A 22,135-nucleotide genomic window follows, 5' to 3' on the forward strand; every position below is an offset into this window, starting at 1 on the left:
TATTCTTTCTAGTAAACAAAGGAACTCTTGAAATGCCTGATCTAGTAAGAAAGGTTGTACACACCCACACATACACACACAAATCCTGAGGCTCTGAACCTCTCCCAATCTATTAGAGTAAAGCAAGACTTCAAACCAAGTTCACGTGGCTCTAAAATATATCTAAGCTTTTAGAAGTGGAGATTTCTGTTGACTAGATTTTTAAAACCTTCAGATGCAATTAGAATTAACAAATATGAAACTCATTAATGAATTACTGCGATTAATCAGTTAAAATTTATCTTACATGCCTATAAAAATCACTTTTTGGATCTAATAACAATGGGAAAGAAATGTGGATGTTTTGGAAGTAGTGTAAGAGAGGTGGGTTTAAAATATTTTCAAGTGACTTGGATTAAAACCAATATTATTTCCCCAAGGTCCAAAACATGAATCACATGCAAAACTGGAAATGAATCCAGAATGCCTAACACCCACCACGCTGGGCTGGCTCCTTCCTTTACCCAGAAAAGTATCTGAAGGCTGGAAATAATGGAGCCTTCCAGAGACGTAGTGGGTGGTTTTTGTCCTCACAGCACATGGGGCTAATCCTTTCAGCAAACCTGCATTTCATCCAATAGAAATCAGAATCCAGATTTCAGCTGGGAAGCTCAGGGTTACCTTTGTACTTCGCCTCTGCATGTCTTCACCTACATCTGGTACTAGCAGAGTTAAGTAGCTGCTTTTTCAGGTCGCTCTCTAGTGGAATAACTGTAATTCTCCAAATATTAAGTTACTAGATCTTGAATGATAGACACTTGCTTCTCAGACAAACTGATCCAAGGACGGAGACTATAGTTGTAAGATTGGATGTATCTTTGCCCCATCCTAAAGCAGTGATTCCTCACAAGGGGTATACAATATCATAACCTTCTTGGGATCAAAAAATAGCAAATATTTTACAGTGAAAAAATAGTACCCTTATAATATGAACCCTTGCAGAATGGTGTGCGGAAGAGGTAAAGAAAAGTTAAGATTCCCATTTCCAGTAGTATAGATTAGATCCTCCAAAGAGCCCTTGCACTCAACAACTAGTCCTACATAAACCAGTTTTGACAGCATCTATGGGCTCACAGAAGGTGGAGGAATCTTTAAAAAGGACAAACCAAAATAGCTATGGGCTGAAATTAGAAAGCAGTAAGATCAGTGAGAAATGTTACACTGAAGGTGAATGCTCATTGTAACACTTCAGTAGGGAGACTGAGCTCCTGGGCCAGGAGGAAGAGAGACAACAAACCAAGAGATTTTTTAATTATGCCAGAGGTCTTGAAAGGCTAAAGGGGTGTCCAAACTCTTTTGTTCTCTGACACACACTGGAAGAAGAGTTTTCTTGAACTGCACATTAAAATACACAAACACGGGCGGCGCCTGTGGCTCAGTTGATAAGGCGCCGGCCCCATATACCGAGGGTGGCGGGTTCAAACCTGGCCCTGGCCAAACTGCAACCAAAAAATAGCCGGGCGTTGTGGCGGGCGGCTGTAGTCCGGGCTACTTGGGAGGCTGAGGCAAGAGAATCGCTTAAGCCCAAGAGCTGGAGGTTGCTGTGAGCTGTGTGAGGCCATGGCACTCTACCGAGGACCATAAAGTGAGACTCTGTTTCTACAAAAAAAAAAAAAAAATACACAAACACTGAAGACTACGGATGAGTAAAAAAAAGGTCCATGCATAATTTTCACCACATCCGGCACGACAGGTAAGGAAACCTGGCTGTGGGCCACAGTTGGGCACAGGGGGTGTCAGCCCTGGCACTCAGTGGAAGAATATACTCTCAAGAAAAAGCATCCTTAGATTAGGTTTAGATTTTCAGAGATTAAGATCAACCTAGTAGGGCAGCGCCTGTGGCTCAGTGCGTAGGGCGCTGGCCCCATATGCCGAGGGTGGCGGGTTCAAACCCAGCCCCGGCCAAACTGCAACAAAAAAATAGCTGGGCGTTGTAGCGGGCGCCTGTGGTGCCGGCTGCTCTGGAGGCTGAGGCAGGAGAATCACGTAAGCCCAGGAGTTGCAGGTTGCTGTGAGCCGTGTAACGCCACAGCACTCTACTGAGGGCGGTACAGTGAGACTCTGTCTCTACAAAAAAAAAAAGATAAACCTAGTAACAGTTTACAAGCAAAGAAACCAACTACCATATGTAAGAGTTATAAGAAGCAACAAACAATAGATTTAGATCCCCAAGAACTACAAATACTTGAAATATCAGGTATGGTTTTTTTTTTTTTTCTTTTTGTAGAGACAGAGTCTCACTTTATGGCCCTCAGTAGAGTGCCGTGGCCTCACACAGCTCACAGCAACCTCCAATTCCTGGGCTTAAATGATTCTCTTGCCTCAGCCTCCCGAGTAGCTGGGACTACAGGCGCCCGCCACAACGCCCGGTTAAGGTATGAAGTATTAAATAGCTGTGCATGTAATGTTTTCAAAAACCTAAAAAGCAGTAAAAAACTAAGCAAGCAAAAGAGGACCGATGATAAAAATAATCAAGTAAAGTTTTAGAAATAATTTGTAGAAAAACTCTGTACACTGGTTAACTAATAGATTAGATATAGTAGAAAGCAGGAGTTAGTAAGCTATAAAACAAAAAGAACCAGAATAGCACAAGAGGCACAACATGAAATTATGACACAAAGGTTAACAGTATTGGAGGACAGAATGACTGAGTATGTTTAATCAGGGTCTCAGAAGGAAAATAATTAAGAAAATAGAAGCTAGGCAATTCTTCTTAGGAAAGAAAGAAATTCACAGATACACAAAGCAAGCACAACATACAACAAGTGGAACACATGAAAAGAAATTCACCCTGAAACCTCGTAGCAACATTTCAGATGCCAGAAACAAAGAAATGATCTTTAAAGTAGCTGGAGAGAAAACAGGCAACCCAGAAAAGACTGAAGACATGAATGACTACAGACTTCACAAGAGTGACAGCAAAATCCAGGAAGTGTATACAGTCCAAGTTCTAAAACAAAATAACTGTCAACCTAAAATTATGTATCCAGCAAATCTGTATTTCCTTTTTTTTTGAGTTAGAGTTTCATTTTGTCCCTCTCAGTAGAGTGCTGTGGTATCATAGCTCACAACAACCTCAAACTCTTGGGCTCAAGACAGTCTCTTGCCTCAGCCTCCCTAGTAGCTGGGACTGTAGGCGCCGGCCACAGTCCCCAGCTATTTTTTGTCTGTTTGTTTGTTTGTTTAGCAGGCCCCAGCAGAGTTCAAATCCACAGCCCCGGAGCATGTGGCCGTCGCCCTAACCACTAAGCTACAGGCACCCAGCCAGCAAATCTGAATTTCAACACCAAGATACAAGGCACATTTTCACATATAACCAAAAATTACTTCAGTTATCAAGAGACCACACTAGGGTGGAGAAGCTGTGTCCTTCTGATTTCAAGATGGTTCTTTTTTAAGGAAACAAGAAAAGCTTCACCTTTATCTGCTGCACCTCTTTTTATAAAAGGACTTGTTCTGTAAAATTTAGATTCAGTCAAAAGGCCGCCCCCAAAGATTCACAAGGCAATATGTGACTCCAAGGCCCCACATTCCCCACCCCCTACATTATAAAGTCCAAATTCCTTACCCTGAATTTAAAGCACTTTACAATCTAGTTTCTTGCCATTGTTTTCTTTAATGTCCCTTAACTCACTAACTGTGACCTTGGAGTCTGCCCCAAGCTCAGAGTCTATCTGCAAAATGAAACCTATAAAAGTAACTATGAAGACCAATTAATTACACAAAATTAGATGGTATAGCAAAAACAAAACAAAAAAAGGACCAATTAAGATAACTCAGGTACTGTGGACTGAATGTTATGTGTCTCCCTAAAACTCATATGACGAAACCCTAACCGCTAATGTGATGGTACTGGGGGATGGACCTTTGGAAGGTAATCGGGTTTAGATGAGGCGATGAGGATGAAGCCCCATCATGGGATCAGTGCCCTTCTAAGAAGAAACATCAGAGCTCGCTCTCTCCGTGTACCACATGAGAACATAGTCATCTGCAAGCCAGAAACAGGACCCTTACTAGGAAATCTATAGGCAAATCTATAGGCATCTCGATCTTGGACATCCAAGCTCCAAAGCTGTGAGAAACAAACGTTTGTTGTTTATGTCACAGTTTGTGGTATTCTGTCACAGCAGCCCAAGCTCACTCAGACATTGGACAGAGCAATCAGCACAATGCCTGGCATCAGTTTTCAATAATTGGTAGCTGTTACTATTTATCATAACAACTTCCTGGTTGCAAAATACAACATATGCATTCCTAAGTCCATGCCTTTATTCATACTTTCCTCCACTTTTTGGGCTATCATCAGCCCCATTCTCCAAAATCTGCATGTATGCCGATCAAAATTATCCCTAAAAGTCTGGCTCCTTCTAGAAATTCTCCTCTACCAGGCCAGCCCAGAGTAAGATAACCAGATGGGTAAGAGGAATACTTTGAAAGTGATCACAGTGACATTCAGGAATGAGATATGCAGCATTGTTTCTAGGATGAGTTTGCAAACTTGTCTGTCCTCATAAATGTTCTCACTTCTAAATACAGGGTGGACATAAAGTTCATGTGCAATTTAAAAAGATGTCCATAGGGCGGCACCTGTGGCTCAAGGAGTAGGGCGCTGGTCCCATATGCCGGAGGTGGTGGGTTCAAACCCAGCCCCGGCCAAAAACAAAGATGTCCATAAATTGCACTCAAACTTTATGGATGGCCTCACATAAAATATTTACCCCAATGCTGCTCTGTTAACTATCTGAACTATATGTTCCCTCTGGTCAAGAAAAGCATTTTCTTAAATTTCCCTGTTTTGCCATGGAAAGCTTTAGCCATAAAAAAACAGAGAACTACCAAATAAAAATGTATTGGCTGATTAAATGTTCAGTACCTTGACAGAGATGCTGAAAAACACAGGGAAAACACACACACAAATACACAACCTGCAGCTGTCTTAGGATTCACTGCATTCTCTGTCAGCCTCTGGACAGCTGCACTTCATTCTAAAGACATCAAATATTTTCCTTAGAGAAAGATATCCAGCAAGGAAGTCTGTGTTGGGCAGGAAGAAGTGATAGGGTACATCAGCTGACAGCTTCCTTCAGGAAACATCTTTCAGGGCCTACTTTCAGCGGAAGTCAATTTGACCCTGTATTTCTACTACCCAAAAGATAAAAAAAAAAAACCAGATCCTCCAGGAGTTGCCCAGCTGGCATACAGTAGGTGCTCAATAAATGTCAACTGATTATAAAGGGATGAACCAAGGCATTTACTCAGATAATTTTGTTGGTTCAAAAGGAAGAGGGCAGGGGCGGCGCCTGTGGTTCAAGGAGTAGGGCACTGGTCCCATATGCCGGAGGTGGCAGGTTCAAACCCAGCCCCGGCCAAAAAAAAGGAAGAGGGCAGGTAGGTCCTCTCAGCAGCTATCTTTTAGTTTTCCAATTAACCATTTGCTGAGGAAGCTACAGCTGATTCTCCCACCCAAAATCTGGTGATAATCTCTTAAATGAGTCACAAAAAACATGTGATCAAACAACTGAGCCTCAGGGCAGCGCTTCCTTCATCTAATGTAGCTGACATTAAGGAACTAGAAAAAGGCACAATCCACATGCTACCACAGTAAACTAAACAAATTAAGTTTTCCCATTACTAATGCCAAATTTCAAATTCCACTATTATATCTACTGGAAGCCAAACAAAACGCAATTTTTTTCATTACACAAAAAATATCCTCATTAAAGAACACTTGGAAAAAAGATAAAAAAATGAGTCAGGAAAACAAATCAGTAGTAATCAGCCATAATACCTCCCACTCAGAAACAGACCCTAACCAACATTTTGGTTCATTTTCTTCCAGGTTTTCTCCCTAAGAATAAAATGTTTTGCATAATTATAATCACATAGCATATGCTGACATACCTGCAGCTTGCAACACTTAAATTATATCTTTTTTTTTTTTTTAATTGTTGGGGATTCATTGAGGGTACAATAAGCCAGGTAACACTTAAATTATATCTTAAGCATTTCTCAATCTTTTCTTCTTAACCTTGGATGGCAAAAAGATTTTTAAATTAAACCAAGTCAAGAAATACTTATTGTTCTCTTTCTTCCATGGCAGCTACTATAATAAAAACTTAGATTTTTCAAAATTTCCTACGGCCACTGGAATTAAAATAAAGTATATAAAAAATGCCTACACACTGAGGCTGGGCGTGGTGACTCACACCAGTAATCCTAGCACGCTGGGAGGCTGAGGCAGGTGGACTGATAGCCTGGCGTTCTGGCAGGTGCTCGTAGTCCCAACTACTTGGGAGGCTGAGGCAAGAGAATTGCTTGAGCCCAAGACTTTGAGTCTGCCATACGCTATGATGCCACTGCACTCAACCAAGGGCAACAAAGGGAGACTCTGTCTCAGAAAAAAGGAAAAAAAAAAAAGGCCTAGACACATAAGAAAGTTTAAGAAATGTTAACTGACCTTCAAGTGACAGAGACAAACTGAGTATTTACCAGAGTCACCTCTGAAAAGATACAAACAAAAATAAATTCAGCCTCTAGTCCTAACAAATTTTTAATATCACTAGGAAAATACAATGCATTCACACCCCAAAAGTAAAACCCAATATAATTCAGCATGGGTTACCCTGGCTCTTTAAGGGCTGGGGATGCTTTATTTTTTGTACTCCAGCACAGAGAACAGTGCCTGGCGTATCATAGATACTCAATGAATGTTTGTTGTATTGAAATGAACTACAGACTGAGATCATGTTTATTTAGAGATAGGAAGGATCACTGTGAGCTGAAGTTGTCAGATATAGCAGATGGCAAGAACAGGACAGAATATGATTTGGGGAATACCTTGCAGAAAGAAGACTGAACCACAGAAGCCTTAAGATACACTAAAAATGAAAAATGACATAAGAAAAAAATGTTTATATAGTTCTAATTTTATTTATTTATTTTTTTTTTGTAGAGACAGAGTCTCACTTTATGGCCATGGTAGAGTGCCGTGGCCTCACACAGCTCACAGCAACCTTCAACTCCTGGGCTTAAGTGATTCTCTTGCGTCAGCCTCCCGAGTAGCTGGGACTACAGGCGCCCGCCACAACGGCCGGCTATTTTTTGGTTGCAGTTTGGCCGGGGCCGGGTTTGAACCCATCACCCTCGGTATATGGGGCCGGCGCCTTACCGACTGAGCCACAGGCGCCGCCCAGTTCTAATTTTATTAATTACAATTTCTGTTTCTATATAAACAACAATGAAACCCCTATTACACATATTAACTATGAAATATATAACACATAATAGAGATAGTACTTAAAACACAATCACACAAAATACTACAGTATTCCTTGAACATCAGAAACAAGGGCCAGTTCTCAGGAAGCTTTCTGTGTGCTAGGGCAGGGGGCAAAGAGACAGTTAAATTGAGGCGTTAGCTCTCCATATGAAGGACCACAGTAGACACTGTCCTTGCTAAACTAGGTGTAAAAGAATATGCTTACCAAAACTCTCTTTCAGGATCTCTTTATACTCCAGTGAAGTTATTTGCATATACTGCTAAAATTCAGAGGGAACACACAAAGACTGGAAATTTGTATTCAACCCTAGCATCATCAATTTCACAGCACCTGATTCTAAACATATCTTTTTTTTTTTTTGGTTTTTGGCCGGGGCTGGGTTTGAACCCACTACCTCCGGCATATGGGACCAGCGCCCTACTCCTTGAGCCACAGGCGCCACCCAGATTGTAAACATATCTTAAAACAGAATCCAATTTCATGGATTCAGGTCATCGTTCAGCCCACTCTATACATCCTAATTTCATTCACACATATTTTCCTTTCTTTTACTCCACTTGTGCTTTAAAAACATTTGAAGAATTTATGGAGAAGGAATTTGCTAATATCACATTTCTAACAGCTGCGAGCTGAATGTACTAAACCCATAGCGGTTTCTGTCGCCTTATGCGGCTGTCTCAGAAGGTGTGCTTGATGAAAATGGGATTTCTTTCTTGTTTTTTTTTTCCAAAAGAATTTATTCAACCTACCTTTTGGGGCCACCTTAAGAACAAGTTCCATAGAGGTTTGGAGTTGTGGGAATGGTAATTCTGTCTGGATGTAATACCCCAATGACTGCAATTAAGTATCTCTAGTAGCTATCCATTCACTTTCCCCAGCCTGAGCACTCAAGAACAAATGCCCATCAACAAGGCATTTGGGAATGAGCAGCTGATAGAAATAATGCAGGCTTTCAAAGCAGGTGTTCTTTTTCTTTTCTTTCTTTTTTTTTTTTTTTGCTGTTTTAGGCTGGGGCTGGGTTTGAACCCACCACCACGGCAACATATGGGGCCGGGACCCTAATCCTTTGAGCCACAGGCGCTGCCCTTCTTTGTTTTTCTTAAGGCACACAAGTCTCACAATGATTCTGTCAGATTCTGTCTTTTTTAATTAAGAAAAATTAAAACTAGGTAAAAGGCTATGCCATTCCAAAAAATGTTTCAATAGTCCCAACAGACACAAATGGAAGAATTAAAGTTTTCCAAAAATTTCCTGGAATTTTTTATTTTCAAATTTTGATATGCTTCAGCATACAAACTGTCTTATCCCAAGAATGCAAACTGTTACTATTTTAATTTTAAATGTAACACTACTGTCTAGGACCTCAAAGATTAGAAACCTAACAGTAATTCCTATATAACCCCATTCAAAATGACATGAAGCATAACATCTGTAAAAGTGAATTTCACCTGCGGTGAATTCAACAAAAGAAGATTTTATATACAAACTACATAGCCTTGAACACTTGATAATTTGGTCAAACTGACCTCTAATAAGAATTTCACTGGGCAGCGCCTGTGGCTCAGTCGGTAGGGCGCCGGCCCCATATACCGAGGGTGGCGGGTTCAAACCCGGCCCCGGCTGAACTGCAACCAAAAAAATAGCTGGGCGTTGTGGCGGGCACCTGTAGTCCCAGCTACTCGGGAGGCTGAGGCAAGAGAATCACATAAGCCCAAGAGCTGGAGTTTGCTGTGAGCCGTGTGACGCCACGGCACTCTACCCAGGGCCATAAAGTGAGACTCTGTCTCTACAAAAAAAAAAAAAAAAGAATTTCACTGTTGGGTGGTGCCTGTGGCTCAGTGAGCAGGGCGCTGGCCCCATATACCGAGAGTGGCGGGTTCAAACCCAGCCCCGGCCAAACTGCAACAAAAAAATAGCCGGGCGTTGTGGTGGGCGCCTGTAGTCCCAGCTACTCAGGAGGCTGAGGCAGGAGAATCGCCTAAGCCCAGGAGTTGGAGGTTGCTGTGAGCTGTGTGACGCCACAGCACTATACCGAGGGCAATAAAGTGAAACTCTGTCTCTACAAAAAAAAAAAAAAAAAAAAGAATTTCACTGTTAAATGGAAGAGTACAACTAATCAAAGATTGGATTAAGATAAACAATGGAAGATTCCCAAATTTAAGGTACATGGAATACTTTACTCTTCTCAATTTCCCCATACTTCTCTTAATCCACAAAATGGGATAGAGTTCTTATCAAGATTAAATGAATTAATACATATGAAATTTTATAATAAAGCCTGGTAAAGGGTAACTACTATAGAAATATCTACTAATATATCAGAAACTGAAATTTTTTAACTGAGAATAATAAATAGTAATAGCGATTGGAAAAAATAATCATAAAAAATATAAAAACACACCCGTCACAATCTGTGGAAGAATAAAGTTTTAAAGTATGTTTAGGATACAAACTAAACATTGAAAAAAGAACCCCCACCTATAAAAAGATAGCTACATACCTTCAAAGTAGATTAATACATTCTACAACCTTGACTTTGTCATTAGTCCTAGTTTGCAAAATCTGATCCTTCCTCCTATTCTCTGCAAGTAAGTCTCAGCCCTTAGTAGCCAGAGCCACAAAACCAATCCCTCAGGGAGAGCAAAATCAGAGGTTTAAGGGTATTCAAAGCTCTTAGCATTTTCTACTTTTATTAACAAACTACCAAGATGAAACTTATTCCTGAACTAAACTGCCAAATGTTTTTGCAATAAAAACTGGAAACTTTCATGTGAACAGACCATGTGAACAATAGGGAGTTGTTTCAGGCTGGTGAATAGGACAGTGTCAGTGTAACCAACACAGTGGGTGCTGGACATTCCTGACACCCTTGTCCCCTGGCTAGCCACCTGATCACTTGTATCTTCCAGCCACATCTGGTTTTAGAAATTACTTTCAGGCAAAGTACATGGCCACCATCTATACACTGAAACTCGTCCTTTGTCACAGAGCCCTATTTCCAGCACTTCTGGCCCAGACTCTCACTTTTTACCATCACCATCACCAACATCCTACCAGAACTAGCACAAAACACAGGAACGCTTTGTTTTCCTAAGTCTGTTCCCCCTTACTCCCAAACAGTCCTCTCGTGTTTTAATCTGTATGTTCTGGAAAACATCAAGGGATGACAGTGGCAAGTAAACCAAACAGTGAAATGGCCTAAGAACTGAAAAAGGTCCTGGTCTAGTTACCAACAGACGCCTGCCAGGGGAAGGAGTATAGTGTAGTGCTTTAAGCAGACGTGAATTTGAGTCTTCTTCGCTACTCAGAATCCAGTCTTGACAAGTTGACTTGACTCTAAGAAAGGGGTTGATAAAACCCACCTCAAGACTCATTTCTACCAAGCATATTAAGGAAAAAAGATGGCAAATATTTAAAAGATGAAATTAAAAAATTTTTTCATGTCCTACTTACTTAAAAACAGTCTACTAACAATGTGACATAACTCATGAATAAAAGAAAAAGTTTATCCCATACTCAGATAAAAATAAATAAAACCCGGCTCACGAAGTTGTTGCAAGGAGTCAATGAGCTCCTAGTATATAGTACATGCTCACTAAATGGAAGCTACGTTAGTCCTCCTGTCTAACTATCCAGGGAAGTGCAGATCTAACGAGAATTCCAAAACAGTAAGAAACAAAACTCCCAAGTTTATGAGCGTATCTTGATCAAATGGCCCAAATGCTATTTCCAGGGCTGGGTGGTCTCAGCCAGTCTGGAGACAAAAAAAAAAAAAAAAAGGTGGCTATCCATGCGTTTTGCTTCTAGGAAAGGAAGGAAAGCAGTTCCTTTGTTTACGGCAAGAGTGAGAAATGAACAGCCGGTCCCCAGAGGGCTGCGACCAAGAAGCCGGACGAGCCCCGCGATTTCTGCCTGGCGAGTGCTTCGCAACGCCCCTCATCCCCGTCCGCTGTGCGGTGTCTTCCAGCAAGTTCCCAAGCCCACGCCGCGGCGGCCGCAGTCCTCCAGGATGCCGGGCCCACCGCCCGGACGAGTCCCCGCCAGGATCGGCCCTTCCCGGCCGGGACAGGCCGCCGCCCGCGTCGGGCCCACCCCGGGGGACCAGCCCCCCGCCCGGGGGCAGATCACCGCCCCGGGACCGGACCGCCGTCCGGGACGGGCCCCCAGCCCGTGACCGAGCCGCGCCTCGTCAGCCGCCCGAGCCTGCCCCGGCCCTAGCCCAGAGCCCAGCCCGGATCCCTCCCCCTGTCGCCCGGGCCTGCGCCCCTCCGGCCCGGGACCCCCGGACTCCTCCACGCCCGGACCGCTGCTCCCGTCCCTGCCGGCGCCCGCCGTTTCGGCCCGCTCTGCCTCCCTGACCCCCAGCCTCTAGTTTCTCAAGGTGAAAACTCACAAACCCACCCCTGAAAAGCAGCAGCAGGAAGAAGTCGGACAGACGGACGCAGAGCCGAAGTCCCGACCGCCGCCTCAGCGCCATGTCTAGGGGAGCTGAGGGGCCCGCGACCGCGCGGCGCGCACAGTAGTCCCCGCGCGCATGCGCCCAGCTGCCGGGACCCTGCGACCCGCCCCTAGTTACCATAGCGACCACCAGGCCCGGCTGAGCCGGCACCATGGTAACAGAGGAAGCTGAACTCTGGTTGCTATGGATACGGCGATGCTCTGGGACGGGCCCAGGGGGTCTCTTTCAACGAACTTGTGGAAAGAGAGTAAGGAAGCATGTTCAAGAGTGGAGCGGGATTCATTTCTGTAACTATAGAATAAAAACATCACTATGGGTCGGATAAGGAACACTCCATTAAAATTTGGGAAATGAAGTGTCTCCTGTTTTACAAATAAGGATGCACCTCAGTTATCTTGGAAACATTACTGTCTTCATATCTTGTAGGCCTCCGATTCCAAATTTGATGGAAGAAAAAGCGCTGAAATTTGTTTAAAACATAATCAAGACACACATTATACAACACACAAAAGCAATTTCTTGCTGAAATAAACATAATTTATTTCTGTGGTAGACTGAAAGCATGGTGGTATGCCCTATAGATTAATTTGCAAAAAAGCAAACTGATTCTTTGCTCTGATTTTTTTTTTTTTTTTTTGTAGAGACAGAGTCTCACTGTACCGCCCTTGGATAGAGTGCCGTGGCGTCACACGGCTCACAGCAACCTCTAACTCTTGGGCTTACGCGATTCTCTTGCCTCAGCCTCCCAAGCAGCTGGGACTACAGGCGCCCGCCACAACGCCCGGCTATTTTTTTGTTGCAGTTTGGCCGGGGCTGGGTTTGAACCCACCACCCTCGGCATATGGGGCCGGCGCCCTACCCACTGAGCCACAGGCGCCTCCCTGCTCTGATTTTTTTAATAGTGAGGGATGGCAAATCTAAGGAAGAAAAATGGAGCAAAATCTTATGAAGACCAGCAGACAAGGTGAAGAGAAGAATAAAATCAACCTGAAATTGGACCCAAGGAGGCAGGAGAATTTTAAGTGTCATTTAATACTGTGGAAAATCCTTGAAAAGCTTTTATTTTATCTAGCACAAAAAAAAAATCTTGTAGTGTTAAAAGTTGGTCCCATAAACAACAGAGTAATAACAGAATTCCGAGTATAATTGTTAGTACAATATGTCAGTTTCAACCTGATATTTTTTTTTTTGAGACAGAGTCTCATTATATCACCCTCTGTAGAGTGCTGTTACATCACAGTTCACAGCAACATCAAACTCTTGGGCTTAAGCCATTCTCTTGCCTCAGCCTCCCAAGTGGCTGGGACTAAAGGAGCCCACCACAATGCCCGGCTATTTTTCTGTTGTAGTTTGCCTTGTTGTTTGGCAGGCCCTGGCCAGATTCAAACCCACCAGCTCCAGTATATGTGGTCAAAACACTAGCTGCTGAGCTACAGGCGCCAAGCCATTATTTTTTAATTTTTAACTGAAGGACTTTAATTTTTTATACAGTCACTCTACATTTCTTAGCATTTTTACATTTTGAAATGTAAAACTACATTTATATAGTATATATACTAGATCGATATATATATATACATAAATAACAAGAAATGTGAAATAGATTGGTTGTTGCCAAAGATATTCAACATAAATCACTATATAACTTCTGTTTGAGTCTTTATAATTGCTCGAACCATTGTATGAATTAATTATTTTCTCAAAAATCTCATGAAGTCAGATTAAAATTATTATTAAAAAAAACCTCAGTCACGGCTCGGAGCCTGTGGCTCAAGTGGCTAAGGCGCCAGCTACATACACCTGAGCTGGTGGGTTCTAATCCAGCCTGGACCTGCCAAACAACAATGACAGCTGCAACCAAAAAATAGCTGGGTGTTGTGGTGGGCGCCTGTAGTCCCAGCTACTTGGGAGGAGGAGGCAGGAAAATCTCTTGAGCCCAGGAGTTGGTGGTTGCTGAGCTTGATGCCACGGCACTCTACCCAGGGCGACAGCTTGAGGCTCTGTCTTGAAAAAAAAAAAACCTCAGTCACCTATTATGACTCTTATGACTCTATGTGGTTTTCTTTTTGTAAATCTTGTGTTTCAGTTCACTATGTACCAAAGTCACAAGTAAAAGTATGTAAAAGTTATTTTATAGTGGTGGACACTCTTCCTTTATCAAAGACAAAATAGAGAAAAAATTTTATAAAGATTACCCTTCTTTTTGATTTATTTTTTTTTATTTATTTATTTTTTTTGTAGAGACAGAGTCTCACTTTATGGCCCTGGGTAGACTGCCGTGGCATCACACAGCTCACAGCAACCTCCAACTCCTGGGCTTAAGTGATTCTCTTGCCTCAGTCTCCTGAGTAGCTAGGACTACAGGCGCCCGCCACAATGCCCGGCTATTTTTTTGGTTGCAATTCACCGGGGCCAGGTTTGAACCTGCCACCCTAGGTATATGGGGCCAGCGCCTTACCGACTGAGCCACAGACGCCGCCCTTGATTTATTTATTTTTGTTTGTGTTTTTGTTTTTTTAGAGACAGAATCTCACTTTGTCACCCTCAGTAGAGTGCTGTGGAATCACAGCTCACAGCAACCTCCAGCTCTTGGGCTTAGGTGATTATCCTGCCTCAGCCTCCAGAGTAGCTGGGACTACAGGCACCTGCCACAATGCTGGGCTATTTTTTGTTGCAGTTTGGCCGGGGCAGGGTTTGAACCTGCCATCCTCGGTATATGGGGCCAGCGCCATACTCACAGAGCCACAGGCGCAGCCCAAAATCGATAAATTTTTTAAAGGAAAACTTTTCTTTTTTTTTTTTTTTGTGGTTTTTGGCCGGGGCTGGGTTTGAACCCACCACCTCTGGCATATGGGACAGGCGCCCTACTCCTTGAGCCACAGGTGCCACCCTAAAGGAAAATTTTTCTTAGGCCCACCGACATTTCTTTTTTCTCTCTTCATCCCCTTAGCTCCTGGTCACGTGGTCAGGCATATTCGCCAAACTGAGGGGATCAGTTTGATTACTTGGGAAACGTGCGATAGTGTTTGACCGGTGAGAGAGGGCTGTTTTCAGAAACCGGTGCCTCTTCCCTCTTGCTGAATTTCCCGTGTTTGCATTGTGAAATGGTCTGTCTGTTAAATGGTCTTCTCTGCTAGAGAGTCTTTTGAAACTCAGACTGAGATTACAAAGAAAGGCTGCATGAGGAGTGGTGTCTGTGGCTCAACGGAGTAAGGCTACAGCCCCATATGCTGGACGTGGTGGGTTCAAACCCAGCCCCGCCAAAAACTGCAAAAAAAAAAAGAAAGGCTGCATGAATATAAGGGGCAGAGGTTCTTAGGACAGTGGATGGCAGGTGCTTCATTGTAAAACACGGCTTTTCCTCCCCACATGGGTTCCTCAAGTCATTACTGGTGGCCAAAACATGATCCTAGAATGGAAGCTTAACTGCATATTCAGTGGGGCAAGATGGATACCTGTGCCTGCTCCTCCTCAGGATTTCACTGTTCCCTGGAGAACTATGACACTGATCAGAAGAGAATCAGAGCTCAATGAGGCCAGAAGCAAAGCTCTGGCAGTATTCAGTGAGCAGATCTGAGGAGTCTGTCTCTATCACAGCACATCCTCCTGAGTAAGCTTCTTTCTAGGGTGGCGCCTGTGGCTCAAAGGAGTAGGGCACTGGCCCCACATGCCAGAGGTGGCGGGTTCAAACCCAGCCCCGGCCAAAAACTGCAAAAAAAAAAAAAAGCTTCTTTCTAATGTGTAGCTTACAAAGAAGAGAAACATTTCTTTAAAAAGCGGAGAATCTTCAATACAACGGAAAATGCAGATCAAGTGGCAACAAAGACTGGGGCTTCCTGTGAAACTCACCTCTGGGCAGATTTTGTTTTCTTTTGTTATTTTAAAATATTAAGGGGGTGGCCAGGCACAGTGGTTCACACCTGAAATCCCAGCACCCTGGGAGGCAGAAGCAGTGGATCATTTGAGCTCAGGAGTTTGAGATCAGCCTGAGGAACAGAGAAACCCTGCCTCTAAAACTAGCTAGGCATTGTGGCAGGTGCCTATTGTCCCAGCTACTTGGGAGGCTGAGGCAATAGGATCGCTTGAGCCCGAGAGTTTGAGGTTGCTGTGAGCTACGACACCACAGCACTCTCGGCAGACTGCCATGGGATCACAGCTCACAGCAACCTCCAGCTCTTGGCCTTAGGTGATTCTTTTGCCTCAGCCTCCCAAGTAGCTGGGACTACAGGCCCCTGCCACAATGCCTGGTTATTATTTTTTTGTTGCAGTTTGGCTGGGGCTGGGTTTGAACCTGCCACCCTCAGTATATGGGGCCGGTGCCCTACTCACTGAGCCAGGCGCCACCCTCTTTGTTTGTTTTTTGAGACAATCTCTCTCTGTTGCCCTGAGTACAGTGCCTTCGGGTCATAGCTCACAGCAACTTCAAACTCTTGGGTTCAAGCAATCCTCTTGCCCCTCAGCCTCCCTAGAAGCTGGGACTACAGGTGCCTGCCACGACGCCCAGCTAGTTTTTCTATTTTTACTACACACAGGGTAGCAGTCTTGCTCAGGCTGGTCTTGAACTCATAAGCTCAGGCAATCCACCTGCCTTTGCCTCCCAGAATGCTAGGATTACAGGCGTCAGCCACTGAGCCTGGGCCCACTGGGTTTTTTGTAAACTTGAGAAAGTTATTTAATTTCTTTAAACCTTAGATTCTTTGCCTGTAAAATAGGAATAATAATACTCAACTCAAATGGTGATTGTGAAGATTATGTGAAATTAACATGTGAATTTTACTAGGGGCTGAGTAAATGTTTATTACCTTTTTTTTTTTTTTTTTTTTTTTTCAGTTTTTGGCCAGGGCTGGGCTTGAACCCACCACCTCTGGCATATGGGGCTGGTGCCTAAATGTTTATTACCTATGCTTCCTTCCTTTGCTACTATTTTAGTTCACTTCAAGCAAAATGGTTGCAATGTTCCTGGAGACCCTAGATAAAGGAAAGGATCTTCCCTCTGCAGGGGTCAGAGAGGATGGGCTGCAAAGAGGGAGTTTTACATCCATGTATGTTTATTTTCTTTGGTTGTTCACTTTCCTTTCTTTATATTCTTAAAAAGTAACACCATCATGTTTTCTGTTCCTTCTTTGTGCCATTATACGATTACCCCAAGCAAACTCTCACAGCTACAGAGAAGTCTCTGGCCCCAGAACCCTTCCATTAAAGCCATTTCTCCGGGCGGCGCCTGTGGCTCAGTCAGTAGGGCGCTGGCCCCATATACCGAGGGTGGTGGGTTTGAACCCGGCCCTGGCCAAACTGCAACAAAAAAATAGCCAAGCGTTGTGGCGGGCACCTGTAGTCCCAGCTACTCGGGAGGCTGAGGCAAGAGAATCGCCTAAGCCCAGGAGTTGGAGGTTGCTGTGAGTTGTGACGCCAAGGCACTCTACCGAGGGCGACAAAGTGAGACTCTGTCTCTGAAAAAGAAAAAAAGCCATTTCTCTTCAGGGTTTAGCAAAGATGTGGTTACATTTCTGCTGCTTCCATCCCTCCTGTCAAGTTCCATCTTCCCCCCACTATTTTCAATATGTTCTTCCACTTTTTATCCCAATGGTCAATGAGGGCTCTTTCTCTTCAACGTGTTTCTTGAATTCTATTTAAATAGGAAAACCCCTCGAGCACCCATCTAAGGAAACAGTAGCAGCACAATTTCCATCTCTTCCAATAACAAAGGCTGCTCACGCTCTGCAGTTCGACTATTCGCATATCCCTCTCCTTTGTAATGGTCCAGCTGAAAAAGTTTCTACTATTGCAAAGTTTTGTCAAGTGGCTTCCTAGAAAGAAGCCTACATAAAAACCTTTCATATTTTTCCCACCAAAAGAAGAATAGGAGTACGTGTGTGTTAGCTTGTCATAGATGCAAGGGGTTAAAGAAAGGGGTTAAAGTCAGCTTGTCATAGATGCCAGGGGTTAAAGAAAGTCACACACTTGGGGCGGCGCCTGTGGCTCAGTGAGCAGGGCACCGGCCCCATATACCAAGGGTGGCGGGTTCAAACCCAGCCCCGGCCAAACTGCAACAAAAAAATAGCCGGGCGTTGTGGCGGGCGCCTGTAGTCCCAGCTGCTCGGGAGGCTGAGGCAAGAGAATCACGTAAGCCCAGGAGTTGGAGGTTGCTGTGAGCTGTGTGAGGCCACGGCACTCTACCGAGGGCAATAAAATGAAACTCTGTCTCTACGAAAAAAAAAAAAAAGTCACACACTTATGTCCTGGCTGTGCCTCCATCAGCCAGGGGGTCTTTTTCACCAGTGCTCATAATAACACAACACAACAGGCTTGGCACCTGTGGCTCAAGCAGCTAAGGCGCCAGCCACATACACCTGAGCTGGCAGGTTTGAATGCAGCCCAGGCCCGCCAAACAATGATGGCTGCAACCAAAAATAGCCGGGCGTTGTGGGGGCGCCTGTGGTCCCAGCTACTTGGGAGGCTGAGGCAAGAGAATTGCTTAAGTCCAGGTAGTCCCAGCTGCCTGGGAGGTGGAGGCAGGAGAATCATCTAAGCCCAGGAGTTGGAGGTTGCTGTGAGCTGTGATGCTGAGCTGTGATGCCACAGCACTCTACCCAAGGGGACAGCTTGAGGCTCTGTCTCAAAAAAAAAAAACAAAAAAAAACACAATACAACAACCAACAGTGAGCATGCACAACGGAAGCCCCTTGACACAGAATTTGCTTCACAAGGCTGACGTCTCTAAGAATCACACATCCCAAGTCCTAGTGAGAATGTCACCCAGGCTGCCTTTATCAGAGTGTCTGCCTCACCTCTTTCTTTGAGAATGTGGAGAAGCAGGGCTTAGGTAGTTGCCCCGCCCCCAGACACCAGAGTAAACAACAGTCCCCAGACGCCCTCCAGGAGGGACAAGAGTGATGACATAAAACAGATCAGTACTTTTTTTCCCTTCACTCTGTTGAATATTCACACTAAACTGAAAAAGGTGAGAAACTGTGTTCCTCCACTGTGCCCCAGGGCTAGACACAGCGATAAGCCTAGAGGACATGTGTGCCATCTGAATTGGCTTGGGGCAAAGCCCCAGAGCCCTTGCTGCTTTGAGCCTGAGGTCCGGGAGGAAGGAAACCCCAGGGTGGGACACGAGGAGGGCAACAGGGCACCATCCCGCTTCAGTTCAGTGCTTCCAGGATGCGCCTGCTACTCTGTTTACAGATGGGAGGTATTTTTATTCCAGCCTCCCAATTAGAGGTAATTTTCTCTTCACACAAATTGTGCCATGGAGTGTTTACTTCCTGGCAGACCTAGCAAGAGCCCAAACCTCTCCACTCACCCTCCTCTGCTGCCAGGGTCCTGTATCTTACACAGAGTCCTGGCTGGAGTCAACCCCTGCCCCAGGGTTTCCTGAGGGCACAGTGCCCAGGATTTTGGCATGATCACTCTCATTGCTCAGCCCTTTCCAGGGATGAGGAGGGCAATTTTTGGTGGTTGTCACTGCAGAGGATATTCTGTTCCAGGACTGGAAATAGCCAGGAGATGAGGGGAGGGGATTCAATCCCATTTCCCAGGTCTATGAACTGATGAGGTTTACCCCACAAGAAACCTTTTCCCCAAAGATTATTCAATATCGTGCCCCTTAAGCAAGTAGACAAGGACTCTGGATAAGACTCTACAGCAGTGGTTCTCAACCTTCCTAATGCTGCAATGTATTTTCATTGTTAAAAAGAGGTCGCAACCCACAGGTTGAGAACCGCTGCTCTACAGTTTCTCTTTCATCCCATGTAATTATATTCCCACAGAATTTTGCATCAGGAGGAGTGGATGTGTTTGATCCTCATGGGTGATGTCAGAATCTCAAAGACTCAAGCCACGCAGCAAAGACCTACCACATTGGGGACGGCCACCTCTGGCCTGCAGAGGACAGAGGACTCCTGTCACCCATCCCCTAAGAGCACCTACATTTCTGCACCCTTGATGCTGCCAGTCATCACACCTTGAACCATTTATTTTTTCCAGGCAATGATTTGTTTCCCATCCAAGTATTATTTCCCAGGACTGAAGTATCTGTATATCCCAGGCCTGGCACTACCTACTTCCCAGGACAGTCCACAGGGAGGAAACAGGGAGCTCTGCTCAGCTTCAAGACACGTGTCTGACACCTATAATCCTAGCACTCTGGGAGGCCAAGGCAGATGGATTGCTTGAGCTCAGGAGTTTGGGACCAGCCTGAGGAACAGTGAGATCTGTCTCTACTAAAATAGAAAAATAAGCTAGGTTCTGTGGCTAGCACCTTTTGTGCCAGCTACTAGAGAGGCTAAGGCAAGAGGATCACTGGAGCTCAGGAGTTTGAGGTTGTGGTGAGCTATGGTGACGCTGTGGCACTCAATCCCAAGGAGCCAGAGTAACACTCTGTCTCAAAAAAAAAAAAAAAGGGCGGTGCCTGTGGCTCAGTGGGTAGGGCACTGGTCCCATATACCAAGGGTGCTGGGATTGAACCTGGCCCCGGGGCCAAACTGCAACAAAAAAATAGCCAGGCATTGTGGTGGGCACCTATAGTCCCAGCTACTTCGGAGGCTGAGGCAAAAAAATCACTGAAGCCCAGGAGTTGGAGGTTGCTGTGAGCTGTTATACCACAGCACTACTGAGGGCGATAAAGTGAGACTGTTTCTAAAAAAAAAAAAAAAAAAAAGGTATGGGCGGCGCCTGTGGCTCAAGGAGTAGGGCGCCGGTCCCATATGCCAGAGGTCGCGGGTTCAAACCTAGCCCTGGCCAAAAACCACAAAAACAAAAACAAAACAAAACAGAAAAAAGGTAGAAACTACCCAAGGAATCATAAGGTGAAAGAAGCAATAGTGAGCAAACAATTTAGTCAGCAGGTGGACACTGACTGGAACAACTGAGAGTAACAACAATAACCTATCCGTGAGAATTAAAAAACAAAACTAGGCTGGGCACAGTGGCTCATGGCTATAATCCTAGCACTTTGGGAGGCCAAGACAGGAGGACTGCTTAAGGCCAGAAGTTAGAGACCAGCCTCAGCAAAAGAGAGATATCTTCCTCACTCCACCCCTGCCTCAAAAGAAAGAAAGAAAGAGAGAGAGAGAGAAAGAAAGAGGCTCAGTGCCTGTGGCTCAAGTGGGTAAGGCGCCAGCCACATACACCTGAGCTGGCAGGTTTGAATCCAGCCTGGGTCTGCCAAACAATGACGGCTGCAACCAAAAAGGTAGCTAGGTGTTGTGGCGGGCGCCTGTAGTCCCAGCTACTTGGGAGGCAGAGGCAGGAGAATCGCTTGAGCCCAGGATTTTGAGGTTGCTGTGAGCTGTGATGCCACAGCACTCTACCCAGGGCCACAGCTTGAGGCTCTGTCTCAAAAAAAAAAAAAAAAAAAAAAATATATATATATATATATAGGCGGGCATTGTGGCGGGCACCTGTAGTCTCAGCTCCTTGGTAGGCTGAGGCAAGAGGTTCACTTGAACGCAAGAGTTTGAGGTTGCAGCTGTCATTGTTGTTTGGCGGGCCCAGGCTGGATTCGAACCCACCAGCTCAGGTGTATGTGGCTGGTGCCTTAGCCACTTGAGCCATAGGTGTGGAGCCTATATATATATTTTTTTCATTTTAGTTTAGTAGGCCCAGGTTGGGTTCAAACCTGCCACCCCTGCTACATAGGGCTGGCACTCTAGCCACTGAGCTACGGGCACCCCGTTTTCCTAATATTTAATGGAAATTATGTTATATATTTCCTTGTCCCTCATGAATTTTCTGTGACTATTTAAATAAAACAGACACAACGTATTTTGCAAGAGGAAAGAGCTCGTCATGGCACACACTTGTGGAGAATTAGGAGTCTCTTCAAGGATTTAGAGAAAGCCTTCCAACCACTCCCTGCATCCTCCCCTTGGCTAGACACCTCTGCAGCAGGTGGGGTGGCAGAGCCCCGCTGCTGGAAGAAGCCTCCAGAATGAGGAGGCCGCATGGTTTCCTCTGCAGTGTCTGAAGAGTATTAACAACTGTGGCAGGGAGGATTAGCCATATGCCATTTAATTCCTGTTAATCGGGATTCAGGGGGAGCTTGTGCTTATAAGTGACAGATGATGCCAGCTGCCTTGCCCACCCTCCTGAGGCCGGCAGTCCTGACAAACAGGCTGGTGCACTGGCTCCAGCCCTCAGCCCTCTGTCTCAGGTTCTCTGCTCTCTGGGGCCTCTTTCTCTCTCTTTATTTCTCACTCGGACCCCTTTCCTTTTGCTTCTTGTGACAGGCTCCATTCTTGGGCTTCTGAGATAGATTCCTTGTGCAGATACGTTTCTTCTGGCTCCTCTGACTTATTCTGTCTGTGTACCCCTTCCTCAATCGCTTCCTTCCACCTCCCCGTTTGTTCTTTTC

The 22,135-nt window shown here is 44.9% G+C and overlaps 1 protein-coding gene across 2 annotated transcripts in view; it reads right to left on the reverse strand.

The window, feature by feature from the left end:
• The window catches only part of JAM3 (junctional adhesion molecule 3), a 91,344-nt gene that overhangs the window by 46,796 nt on the left and 22,413 nt on the right, over positions 1-22,135 (reverse strand). The window contains exon 1 of one of the 2 annotated variants that reach the window (XM_053595799.1): positions 11,721-11,931. The exons of the other annotated variant lie outside the window; for it this stretch is intronic. Within the exon in view, the coding sequence (XP_053451774.1) occupies positions 11,721-11,931 (211 nt within the window). Of the gene's footprint in view, positions 1-11,720; positions 11,932-22,135 lie in introns of those variants that run through there. 2 annotated transcript variants of the gene reach the window in all.

Source organism: Nycticebus coucang, chromosome 6, assembly GCF_027406575.1.
Source record: "Nycticebus coucang isolate mNycCou1 chromosome 6, mNycCou1.pri, whole genome shotgun sequence".
In the NCBI taxonomy this organism is placed as follows: domain Eukaryota; kingdom Metazoa; phylum Chordata; class Mammalia; order Primates; family Lorisidae; genus Nycticebus; species Nycticebus coucang.